Source organism: Mya arenaria, chromosome 12, assembly GCF_026914265.1.
Source record: "Mya arenaria isolate MELC-2E11 chromosome 12, ASM2691426v1".
NCBI lineage: Eukaryota > Metazoa > Mollusca > Bivalvia > Myida > Myidae > Mya > Mya arenaria.
In genome coordinates, this window is record NC_069133.1 from 21,388,559 (window position 1) to 21,401,018 (window position 12,460).

The 12,460-nt window shown below is 35.3% G+C and overlaps 1 protein-coding gene across 1 annotated transcript; it reads right to left on the bottom strand.

Annotated features, from left to right (window-relative positions):
* Window positions 1-1,185: 1,185 nt before the first annotated feature.
* LOC128212383 (ctenidin-3-like) lies at window positions 1,186-4,086 on the bottom strand. The gene is made up of 3 exons (XM_052917819.1): window positions 3,996-4,086; window positions 1,487-2,115; window positions 1,186-1,270 (listed from the first exon to the last, which is right to left on the bottom strand). The coding sequence occupies exons 2-3, from the start codon at window positions 2,109-2,111 to the stop codon at window positions 1,263-1,265; spliced, it is 633 nt and encodes a 210-aa protein (XP_052773779.1). The 5' UTR covers window positions 2,112-2,115; window positions 3,996-4,086; the 3' UTR covers window positions 1,186-1,262.
* Between the last annotated feature and the right edge of the window lie 8,374 nt (window positions 4,087-12,460).

Below are 12,460 nucleotides of genomic sequence, written 5' to 3' on the forward strand. Positions count from 1 at the left end.
TGAGCAGATTTGTCCGAACACTTAATACAATTGATCTTATTACAGTTTGTACAGACATGTTGATGAACTATTGAAGTCTGTCCACCTGGACGGGGTTTAACACCATGCGTGAAATGTCCTGTCAATATTTTTATTGAAACGCAATTTACGCCAATAACGGGGTTACGCCCTTAAGCTTTAGATCTGTTTTGAAAAGGGGCCCATGGTGCAACTGTATTTAATTTTTACGCCATTAGCAGGGGCGGTTCCAGGATTTGACGTTTGAGGGGGCGTGACTTCGGGTCGTGACCTTTTGACACGCGCCCCTGCCTCAGTTCGGAAAGTATATGGCATTAACGATTTACAAAGCGGCTTGGAGTTACTCCCGGAAGAAAAATTTAACCATTTGTAGTCAGAAATGTTGCATTTTGTGCTTATTATTACTTTTGTACCTGCCATATTAAAATAAAAAGTTAACTTGGACGATTTTAGAGGGGGTACTCTGGTGATAATGATCACCGGTAGTGCTCCAATCTACCCGTCTTATTCTGAATGAATGAAAGGTTAAGTAAAGCGGAAAAAGAACACAAAAACACAACAAAAACATACTTCTAAGGTTTGCATGTGGCGTGGAGTTGTTTTTATTTCAATTAGTCTCAAAGTGGGTGTAGAAACTATTGCAATGAAAAATGATCATTGAATTAGGCTCTCTTTCGCTCTCTCTCTCTCTCTCTCTCTCTCTCTCTCTCTCTCTCTCTCTCTCTCTCCCTCCCGCCCTCCCTCCCTCTCTCTCTCTCTGGATTAAAAGCGTATGCGAATATGCTGTATTTGGTTTTATACGTTATTTTCCACAAATATAATACCGTTGCTAAACACTGTTTAAATTAAATGACCGTGTGTTTGATTCAAAACACATTTGCATAATATAGTCTTAAAAAATCTTTAAAATAGCACACTTCCAAACATTTTACTTTTAATGTTGTGTTTTTTAAGCTGCATACGAAAAGTGAAGAATGACTATATAACGAGTTATTTTAGCAATTATTAATGGACAGTGCTTGTGATAATTATAATAGGATTGCTAATTTTATGCTTATTTCTTATAAACTTAATATAACAAGGCACTCAACGATCGTTTCTCTTTCTTCATTACCCGGCAATGAATTGCAAGGATGGTTCTATTGATAGAGAATCACGTGACACAAATGGCAGTGATTTCGTACTTTTATTGCAACATAGTAAAACAGTAAAATTTGGTGTCAATCGAATTGAGGGTCATGTGTTTACCATTCTGAAAAAAAAACATAAGAAAACAACAATAACTATAATGGTCACATACGTAAAATGATTAATTTCAGCACAAACTGAAACATAAAGCACATTGTAAGACTATCTAGTATTTTAGCCAATACTAGTAACAATAAAGCTCATAAATCATATTATTAAAGGTAGCATTTAATGAAAAACATTTGTATTTAGCCAATTAATGTTAACACATGTAACATACTCTTTCCGTAGCCGCCACCGTAACCGCCATAACCGCCATAGCCACCACCGTAGCCGCCACCCCATCCACCACCGTAACCTCCACCATAACCGCCACCGTAGCCGCCACCATAACCTCCTCCGTAACCGCCATAGCCGCCACCATAACCGCCATAACCACCATAGCCGCTACCATAGCCGCCACCGTAACCGCCATAGCCGCCACCGTAACCGCCAAAACCTCCATAACCCAATTTCTTGTAGCCACCGAAGCCTCCGCCCCAGCCGCCACCATAACCGCCATAGCCGCCACCGTAGCCGCCACCATAGCCGCCATAGCCTCCACCATAACCACCGTAACCGCCACCGTAACCGCCATAGCCGCCACCGTAACCACCCCATTTGCCGAAGCCTCCACCGTAACCGCCATAGCCGCCACCGTAACCGCCGCCATAGCCGCCACCGTAACCTCCGCCGTAGCCACCATAGCCGCCACCGTAACCGCCATAACCGCCACCGTAACCACCTAGGCCGCCATAGCCACCTCCAAAGCCACCTCCATAACCACCGTATCCGTATCCCTTTTTACGATAGGCTTGGCATGCCACGATGGCACCGAACAGAGCAAGAATTGCTAGAACCTTCATGGTGCTGTAAATATAGAAGTCTATTCTAATAATTTTGATAATACACAGCTACCAATGGAATGTACAGGGACGAGTCCCGTCGCCTAAAATGTAAACCAAGGCACAAGGATCAAAATAAAACCAGCATCGAACAAGATACACAGCGGTACAAGAGATGCTCTCTTACTCCCTAATTAAGTGATCTAATTGATCGAAAGGAATAATTAAATATCGAAAGCAATGTTTTTTATAAAGCAGATCGTGTTTAATTAAAAATAAAGTTGCAGAAAACTGTGAATCTTTAAGGACTCAACATTCATTTAATATGTGTGCTTTTTTAGCTATTAAATACACAATCTCGTTACCAGCATTTACTTTTCCATAAATGCGTTATTTAGTAAGTAGTGTGTGTTTGGGGGGGGGGCGCCGAGTGTAAAAATTGTGTCAAGTGTAAAAATAGTCCTTCATGGCGGCCCTTATACTGAAAATGTGTTGTATGTATTATCAACCTTATGGACATATTCAATGTTTAGGTAGGAGAAGCTCTGACATTATAACGGTCCAAAAAGTTCATTTTAAAAAGCGTAGTTTATGCACAAACCAAAATCATTCATTACAGTACATTGATGACGTTATCGAATAGGTTAACTTAGATTAATGATAACTGAGTTACTGTCGGCGGCCCCATCAACTTTTCGTATCTTGAAACCTCTTTACAATGTATTTCCGGAGAGGGCAGAGTTATTATGATTGCACAATACGTTTCTACAAATCTAATGGAACCTTTCAGTTGAAATACCATCAGTCCGCCCCATGCTATGATAGTATGTATGGTATGTTTTTTACAAACAGCAGTTTATACCACATATGCAGTTTAACAATACCATTAAAATCACTAAAAATCATAAGTATATAAATGATTTTCACGATACGTATTTCATATCTAAAGCAAGATATATTTTGAAAAAAATAGTATGTTTGTAAATGTAAGACTGTTTTAATTTTGATAACAATAATACAATGAAAGTTACAGTCGAAAATTAAAACAACAGCACCTGATAAGAAGCACCATGCAAAGGCCCGGAGGACAATGAACTGGATGCATAAAATGTATAAACACCACTAACAAATTAAAATCTAAATGCTATTTCTGACAATGTATTTGCATTTATCTGAATTTTTTAACCTAATGTTTTCTTGTTCATAAGATGGCCTTATCGTTCTTTTAACTAAATTGAACTGATCGTCTGATGTATAGATATTGTGCAAGATATTAACTATAAAGTGAATCGCTAAAAGCATTTGTTTCCGATTAGAATCCACTGCTGCTGTTTCTTTCCCTTATGACATCATAACAGTGTGTGGAGCTTGGATTACAAAACTATTTTTATCATATCAGTTCAATACCAGTAGCAAACTGAATCAAAGAGAATAAGTCTTTGGTTTAATCAGTTATCCGAAAAGTTTTATGATTTGTCAAACATTATCCAAAAAATAAAATAAGTATTAACCTATGAAATCATTTAAATTTAAAAAAAAGACTTACCAAAATATATCCTTTGTACAACTACACCAAGTTTTTTACAACTTCACGACTACTTAACTGTATGAAAGCTTGCAAATGGTACACTGTTATACATATATATATCAGACGTTGTCGCTGTTTAAGAGTTTATGTGAGTCTGTCCGAACCCATTCGGTTCACTATGGCCTAACCCATCCGTGAGTCACAGCCCGATGCAATTATTCAAAATCTTAATCCAAAGTCCAAGTTACATTGAAGTTCCCATATTTATCTGTTATTTAAATGAATTTAAATATTATATAATTGTGAAAATTGTAAAAACACCTTTGGATATTTAGTTTCAGTTCGTTAATCCAAATAAGAAGCTTTTTATCACTTACGTGTTGCAGCGAGGAGTTGCAGCAGCAGTCACTGCAGATTTGAGAGATTGTGGGCCTTTTATACATGGTTTAATGGCAACTTTACGTGATATGAAAGACAAATTATGTCCAAAAAATGTGGCTTCTGTATTTACAATTCAATCCATCATTTACTGATGGAAGGGTTTCATTCCTTGTCAATGTTTAATATGCTAATTAGGGTGTGCATAATGAAGGAATACGAACCAAACATTGAAAATATACAAAAGAAAGAATACAATTGGTTTTGATTTCATCTCCCCGGTTAAATTTTAATAAGATATTGGTTGAAAGTGATTTATAACGAAGTTAAGCGAAATTGTTGTGGTTTAAGGAATTTGCATTTCTATAGTATCTATATATCGAAATAAGCATAAACTCAAAAGTATTACATCACACAAGACTGAATCGCCAAGGAACAGGAATATTCACCATGGTAGGTTTAAACCCGATTTCGGGAAAAGTAATAACCACTCAATATATGTACAATATTTATTTTGAGAGTCAAGTCAAAATAGTGCTGTTTTAAGTTTCATTCATGTTTAAAATTTCTCATTCTCCTTTAAAATAATAAATAGCGTTTAATGATTTGTCCACCTTTCTCTGCTAGTGCAACACCACCATTGGAGAAAGAAATGTTAAGAAACAATAAGAAAAACAGATGTTAATGCTTCATCGTTTAACATCAAAACGATAAAGCATTGAGGGTAATCTTATCATCGAAGTTAACATGATGACAGTTTTAGTGTGATGTATTGAGTAATAAGATGAACAACTTATTTCTTAATTAGAAGACGTAGGTGAAAACAAATTATTCGACGTTAATTATATCATAATTACGCTACGAAACATTAATAAATATCAACGTCATGATCGAGAATGCATATTATCTGTTAACCGCAAACCGCAAATAATGATTTTGTAGAATCGCAATGAATGCATAAATGATATTGATCTATTTTGGTCGAAATTCAATGACTGATGATAATCTGTCTAAATGGACTATAACACTTCTTCCTTTTTAGCATCGTTTTGTTAATGTTAAAGTAATCTCTCTATAAGACATGCGTTTCTAGGGTCTGACACATTTTGCTTTGCAAAGGATTAATTACTTATTTACCCACTTGTTATATTTCCAGTTTCATAGTACGCATTAAAATGTTTATGTATAATTACAACAACAATAAACCTCGTCTGCTGAGCAAACATCACCTTTATATGTTCGTGTTTGTGGTGTTAATCCGCTTGTGTATCTAGTTATTGTCGTTTGGGCTCTTGCCTTGTGCCTCTAAATATGTTGTGTTTTTTTTTTATATTTTAACTAATGTGCTTGTCTCTGTAGTTTTAAGATATAAACAGATATATCACTGCTCGGTTATCCCCCAATATTTAATGTATAAGTTGAACAGTGTTGATTTAAGGTCAATGTATATACCGCTTGTATTACCTACTTCTATTCTAGGGATGGGTTTTGTGTCACGATTCGCATGCTAATATTTTAACCTTGCCCAAAAATCTCGCTAATAATTCTGAATCTCAACTCAATAGACAAATAAATAAATCAGATGACTAAGCAAAAAATAACATATAACTGGCTAACTCACTCGAGAAATATAGCTTTTGGTGCTAACTTTGTGAAATGTATTATGATATTACAATGAAACTAACATGAGTGGTCAATATAATTTTTTGACCAATGAGAAAACAAAAAGCTACAAATATTCCAAAACTTTTATTTCACAAAATCAGCAGTAAACCGTTATTGATTTAAATCAGGTGAACCGGTAGATATTATCAGTGGCTAGCACACTTAGATTGCATTTTATACATTCTACTTCAGTAATCTCATCATTTAGGTCTGGTAAGCGCTGTGATAAGCGCACTCGCTTTACACATAGGCGACCAGGGTTCGATCCTGGGCGCATGTGGGTTAGGTTTGAGATCATCAAGCCGGACAGGACAACACTGTAATGTAACATCGTGCCAACGTGAGTTATTTATATAATGCTGTTATAACTTGTTTAACACACGTTGTAAAATAATTGAGCTTTATCTTACCTCATCATTGCGGTAACCTCGAGACTGCTACCCTGTTTATCTTATCATTTAAACTAACGACAAGTATGCACGTGCTTGTGTAGCGATTTTCGAAAGGTGCTCTCCCTTAACACAGAGAAATAACAACTGCTACTGACCAGTAATATATTTAAAAATGTTTCTGAGTCGTTAAGTCCCATCAGTTGTAATATGTCGAAACAAAACTGTATTTCTGATACGGTTAGTCCTATCCGTAGTAATATATTGAAACAAAACTGTATTTCTGAGTCGTTTACACCTATCAGTAGTAATATATTGAAACAAATCTGTATATTTGATACGGTTAGTCCTATCAGTAATAATATATTGAAACAAAACTGTATTTCTGAGACGGTTAGTTATATCAGTAGAAATATATTGAAACAAAATTGTATTTCTGAGACGGTTAGTTATATCAGTAGAAATATATTGAAACAAAACTGTATTTCTGAGTCGTTAATACATATCAGTAGTAATATATTGAAACAAAACTGTATTTCTGAATCGGTTAGTCTCTTCAGTAGTGATATGTTGAAACAAAGCTGTATTTCTGAGACGGTTAGTCCTATCAGTAGTAATATATTGAAACAAAACTGTATTATTGAATCGGTTAGTCCCTTCAGTAGTGATATGTTAAAACAAAGCTGTATTTCTGAGACGGTTAGTGCCATCAGTAGTAATATATTGAAACAAAACTGTATTTCTGAGTTGTTTATACCTATCAGTAGTAATATGTTGAAACAAAACTGTATTTCTGAGACGGTTAGTCCTATCTGTAGTAATATATTGAAACAAAACTGTATATCTGAGACGGTTAGTCCTATCAGTAGTAATATATTGAAACAAAACTGTATTTCTGAGACGGGTAGTTATATCAGTAGAAATATATTGAAACAAAACTGTATTTCTGAAACGGTTAGTCTCTTCAGTAGTGATATGTTGACCATTTTTCTGAGTTGAATAGTCCTATCAGTAGTATTTTTTTTTATAAAACTCTATTTCTGAGTCGCTTAGTGCCATCAGTAGTAAGTTTTAAATCAATCTCTTTCGCGGTGACAACGCATGCCATTTGCAAAAAAAAACGCGTGGCTGGTAGTGTAGACTTAATTTTAATGTCACTGACTGGATTAAGTGATTGATGTCATTATTGGGGTATAAACGCAGTTGGGCAGGTTAAAGTTTGTGGAGTCCACATAATGCAAATGTAAAACGTTATTGTCATCTTAATATATATATATCTCGGCGAACTATTCATTGTTCGATTTTCCATTTCTGATTTTTAAAGTCCCTTCAAATGATTTGCTTGTAGTTGATGACAAAATTAAAAAAAAGAGTAATACTTCGGCCAAATATAAAAATATTTATGTTTTCGGTAACCCGACCGACCCTATTTTTTTTATCGCCGATCCTAATCTTTGCTTAGGCATAAAATTAATTTTCGTTGTTTCTCTGCCTCTGTTCCCGAAGAATAAACTTTCATTCCAGATTTGTATAACCGAGACGCATTGTCAACAGGAAAACAAAATGGCCGAGTTCGGGGAACCCTGTCCATATCGGATTGGCAAACGCTTGTTTATGGTCCAAACACGTGGTTGATCACAGGAGACATATTTTGCTGCCTTTCTGATGAAACTATTAAGGATAAAGTTCGCGGTGATATTTATCCATGTCTAAAACAAAACTTATTTTTACGATTTTTTTACGATTAAGCTTTGCGAATTCATGCTGGCTAACTGCCAGGTTCCAATACACATTTCATTAATCGTTACATTAATCAATCCGTTTTTATCTATGGTTACTTATTTCGCCTAATTGAAGTCCAATCAACTGAAATCCAAACACCTAGTTAACAACACATTTATTGGAATGTGTCGGTTGCAGATCAAACGGTACAATTTCTGACGTCAGTGCACGAGCAGCAATTAGATCAAAGGCCCAGGGCTATTGTTTGTATTTGAATCGGTCAGTCAGATACCGTATGATCCCATTTTATTGCAAGGATTTCGTCTAGGCTGGTTAGAAAATACCATACGATCGAAAAATAATAATCCATAATCATCGTCTGAGAATCTTAAAACAATGAACGAAATGTTTGAATTCACTATAAATATGAATTAAACTTTGATTGTACGGAAATACGATACGTAAAATAAATCAATATCCGCGTTTGATTGCTCTCTTACTAATCAACCTCCACAAAAGAGAGCTCACAGTTGACAAGAAAATCGGCGATTTTCTTCAAACAAATTAACAAATTTAGTTGATAATTGGCTGTTTGGCTAGAACATTATCACAGATTTGTAAAAATTGTAGTGCTGTATTTATTCTAAAAAACGATTGAGTCTTATAAACGAGTTTTGTTAACCAAAAACACCAAATTTCATAGGCAAAATAGACGGGAAAATACGGTAGACGATGGTAAGGAAATAACTTCAGACATCAAACGAAGTTGTTGTTGTTTTCTGACTTTTTGTGAACTATGAAACGCTTAGATATAGCTTAATTGATCAGATGCAACAGAATATTGCATAAAATCGAATAAAAAAAACGACCGACCCTATTTTTATTTGGCCTTGTGCGATTCCAGGATTTGGCAGAGAGGCACAAATTCGGAGAGCAATTTTAGACATTTGGCCACTTTCCAGAACCGTAATATATATAGTTTATATGCAGAAAATGAGATGAAGGGCTCTTCATTCAAGATCAGTTTGGCTGTCTTTAGATGAATATTGGCAGTGTGGTGTTTTCATTAACCAATATTAACACAGATACTATATTTGGAATATTTCATCTGCTAGCGATTGAATAAGTCCAAACACATTTTGAACTCCCTTTCATAGAAACGCATCACGTTAACGATGTATTGAATGTTGAAACATTTATCATGCATTAGTATTCAACCGCATTTTATTGCCAAGCTTACATGGTGAAATTAAATGAAGTTAATTTCAACAATAAGTATTAAATTCAATATCGGTAATCGATCTTTTACTTTACAAATTGATTTTTTTTAACTTGCAAACATTACTTCAAATGATTATGAGTATGGTTAAGATAACTTTGGATTAAACAAAACTTTCCCAAGATGCTATATGTGGTTTCCCCTCGTGCACATATCCATTATAACCATAAACTGTTAAAATACAGGAATGAATCACTGACAGCACAGATTGATGTTGTTGTTTTAATTATTTAATTCTATGCAAAACAGAAAGGAATTATCATTATTCACTTCAGATTGGATACTTGAAATTATGCAGTCTTAATAAAGTTCGAATCGACCGCTGCAAATCGGAAATCATATTATAAAATCACTATAATAAAACTCATTCCAAACATAATCACTGTTAGTCCTATACCGCACAAATACTTAATACAAATATCCACGAGAGTCGTTCAGTATGTAATGAATCTTAAACTCGTTTTGAGTTTTTATTTAACAAAATTGTCTCTAATAAGTAGCTTTTTTTAGATTTTCCATAATTTTCTAGCCTTTTGCTGCAACAAAGGTATCGTCGCTTCAATTGCTTTACATACTAAATGTTCTTCAAGTGAGTCCTTAAGTGATTGACTTCCAAAGTGACCAGATAAGCTCCACGTATTAAAACACACTACATTCGGTTCCAACTGTATCGCCAGTATAATGTTTAATGATTAATAATGACATTTTTAACATATGATGTTTCCAATATGGGTGGCCTAGTTGATATGTTTTAATACCAGTTGTAGAAGTGAGGACTTTTCTCAAATTAGTGCTCTTATCAAAAAGTCCTTTCAGAAGCAATCGCCCGTAATAGTAAAAACCATTGTAGATGGTGTACTACAAGTCATCAATGCTAAAGTGAGTGCACTAGAAAATGAAAATGCATCGCTTAAATCTAGGGTCTGTGAACTAGAAACCAAACTTCGAAATGCTGATTCAAGGCAGGACCGCCTAGAGCAATACAGCCGACGAAACTGTCTGCGATTATCTGGGGTCACTGAGGCGGACGGTGAAAGAACCGACAAACTAGTTATGGAACTCGCTAGTGCTATTGGATCTGGCCTGTCCTTAGACGAAGTTGACCGCTGTCACCGGCTTGGAAAGCCCCCTCCTAAGGAAGTATCATTTAGCGATATTGTCTCTGGCATCACGGTCGCTGAAAATAGTGGGGCTAAATCTGTGCGCACTAAACCGCGCGATATCATCATTAAATTAATCAGCTACAGGGCCCGCAACAAGATGTACTCATGCAAATCGAAACTCAAAAACACTGGTTATAAGGGTGTCTTTCTGAATGAGGACCTCACCAAATCTAGAAGTCAACATTACTACCAGTCTAGAGTGCTAGCGCAAAGAAAGCTGATCAACAGCGCTTGGACTTCAGACGGCACCATAATCATCAAAAGCCACGCCAACCGCTACTATCGAATTGAGTCTGAAAAGGACTTCACATCTCTCAAACAAGAAGAGGGAATCCGTGGCTAACTTTTGTTCTGCAGTGTAGTGTGCACTGGTAATCCAGTCATGTTTATACTGGTCTATCGAATCGGTCACCTTTACCTTTTCTTATGACATTGTTACGCCGTATTGATTATTCTAGCTACGTTGTATAAACCCTATTTTCGTTTTAATTTATTCGCAATTTTCACAAATGTATATCCAAAGTTGTTTAGTATGTATGACGTACAATGCTTACTTGAATATTGTCATATATTGATAACTACGATACTTCAATTTGTCGTTTAATTCTAAATTTACATTAGATTAAGGTAAAGCCTGCATTATTATGAAACTATCTAATAATGTCATAAGGTTTCAGATCGGCAATGTGGCCAATTGACATGCCTTTCAAGCGCGGTGCACTCTTTCGTATGGGCGAATATGCATTATATTCAGTTTCATTACTCTGACCTAAGAAATAGGATAATGACACAAATACTTTATGTTACCTAACTATTATCATGTAGATAATATGGCACTGTATTTTGTAAAGCCAATTTATACATGTAGTTTTACTCTATTAACATATGTTTGAGCTTTGCAAAATCACTAACATAATGTTTGTATCTTTGTATATTGTTATACGTTTGTTTAGATTTACCATACACCACCAAGATTTTAACGTTCCTGATGTTTTTACATATTAGACTTATACTCACATTCAGTCTTACTTAAAGCGAGTATTATCAACTAGAAATGATCATAGGTGTATGCTCCTATATTATGCTCTTTTTATGGTAATGTATACAATTTCTATTATATGATATACCAGAGCTTTCGATAATCAAAAACACCCCTTAAATTAAATATCTCACCTACCCTTTTGTAGGATGTGTCCACCAATATCAACCTTTTCGCATCATGCTATACTTCATACCTTGATAGCTTTCTATTTTAGAGCGTTAATTTTCCATTTCATTGTCATGTGTTCCTTTGTCTCACTTCGATTATTATGCTCTTTTTCCTCACTTCTATTTCATTCTCGCATTTTAGTTTCATAGGGTGGACTGAGTCAATCCATTTCTTTTTTGTCAATTTATCGATTCGCAAAGTTTCTAAGTTAAGCAGGTCAACTGAATACTGTTTCGTATTTTTTAACTCACGATTTCACGAGAATAAATGTTGACCAAATAGAGGTTGTCATGTCTCATTTCTGTATTTCTGCTCGATTCCCTTTGTTATTAATGCTGTTCTTCGCATTACCAATACTCAATAACAACTGTAGTATACTTTCATTTAAATCAAACTTGCATAGTTCCTATAATGCCCATCTCCTCATCTCTTTTGGAACTTCGACGTATATTGTAGGCGAAATATATTGTAGAAACGCAAGATTTTCATATCAGTGTACCTGTAGCATACTTCTGTTTGTTGCACTTAGTTGGTTAGGATATCTTTAACTATTATCTAGTGACATTCACCCGAATCCTGGCCCAAGCTCAATAAACACCACTTCTTCTGACAGTTCGGTCGGGGACAACTCTTGTAACCTATCGAAGTTTTTAAGTAGTAGCTATTTTTCTGTCTTGCATTACAATGTTCAAAGTCTAGTACCGAAATTGGACTTACTGTCCAGTGAACTTTGCTCTTTCGATATACTTACATTTTCTGAAACTTGGCTTTCCGACGTCATCTCTGATGATGACATCATCATAAATGTTTTTTCTAGACCAGTTCGTAGATATCGGCATGGAGGTTCGTACGGTGGTGTTGTTGCTTATATTAAAGATGGTATTAGAATTGTCCGAAGAAATGATCTTGAGTTATTTGATGTTGAATGTCTCTGGTTAGAAGTCAAGATCAGTAGAACAAAAATTTTACTTGTTGGCTTTTTCTATCGCCCTCCCAATTCTAATAACAACTATTATAAGTTCATTGAGGATTCAAT

Bases quoted from the DNA above. Each gene is read 5' to 3' on its own strand.
- LOC128212383 (XM_052917819.1), bottom strand. From the start codon at position 2,111: ATGAAGGTTCTAGCAATTCTTGCTCTGTTCGGTGCCATCGTGGCATGC.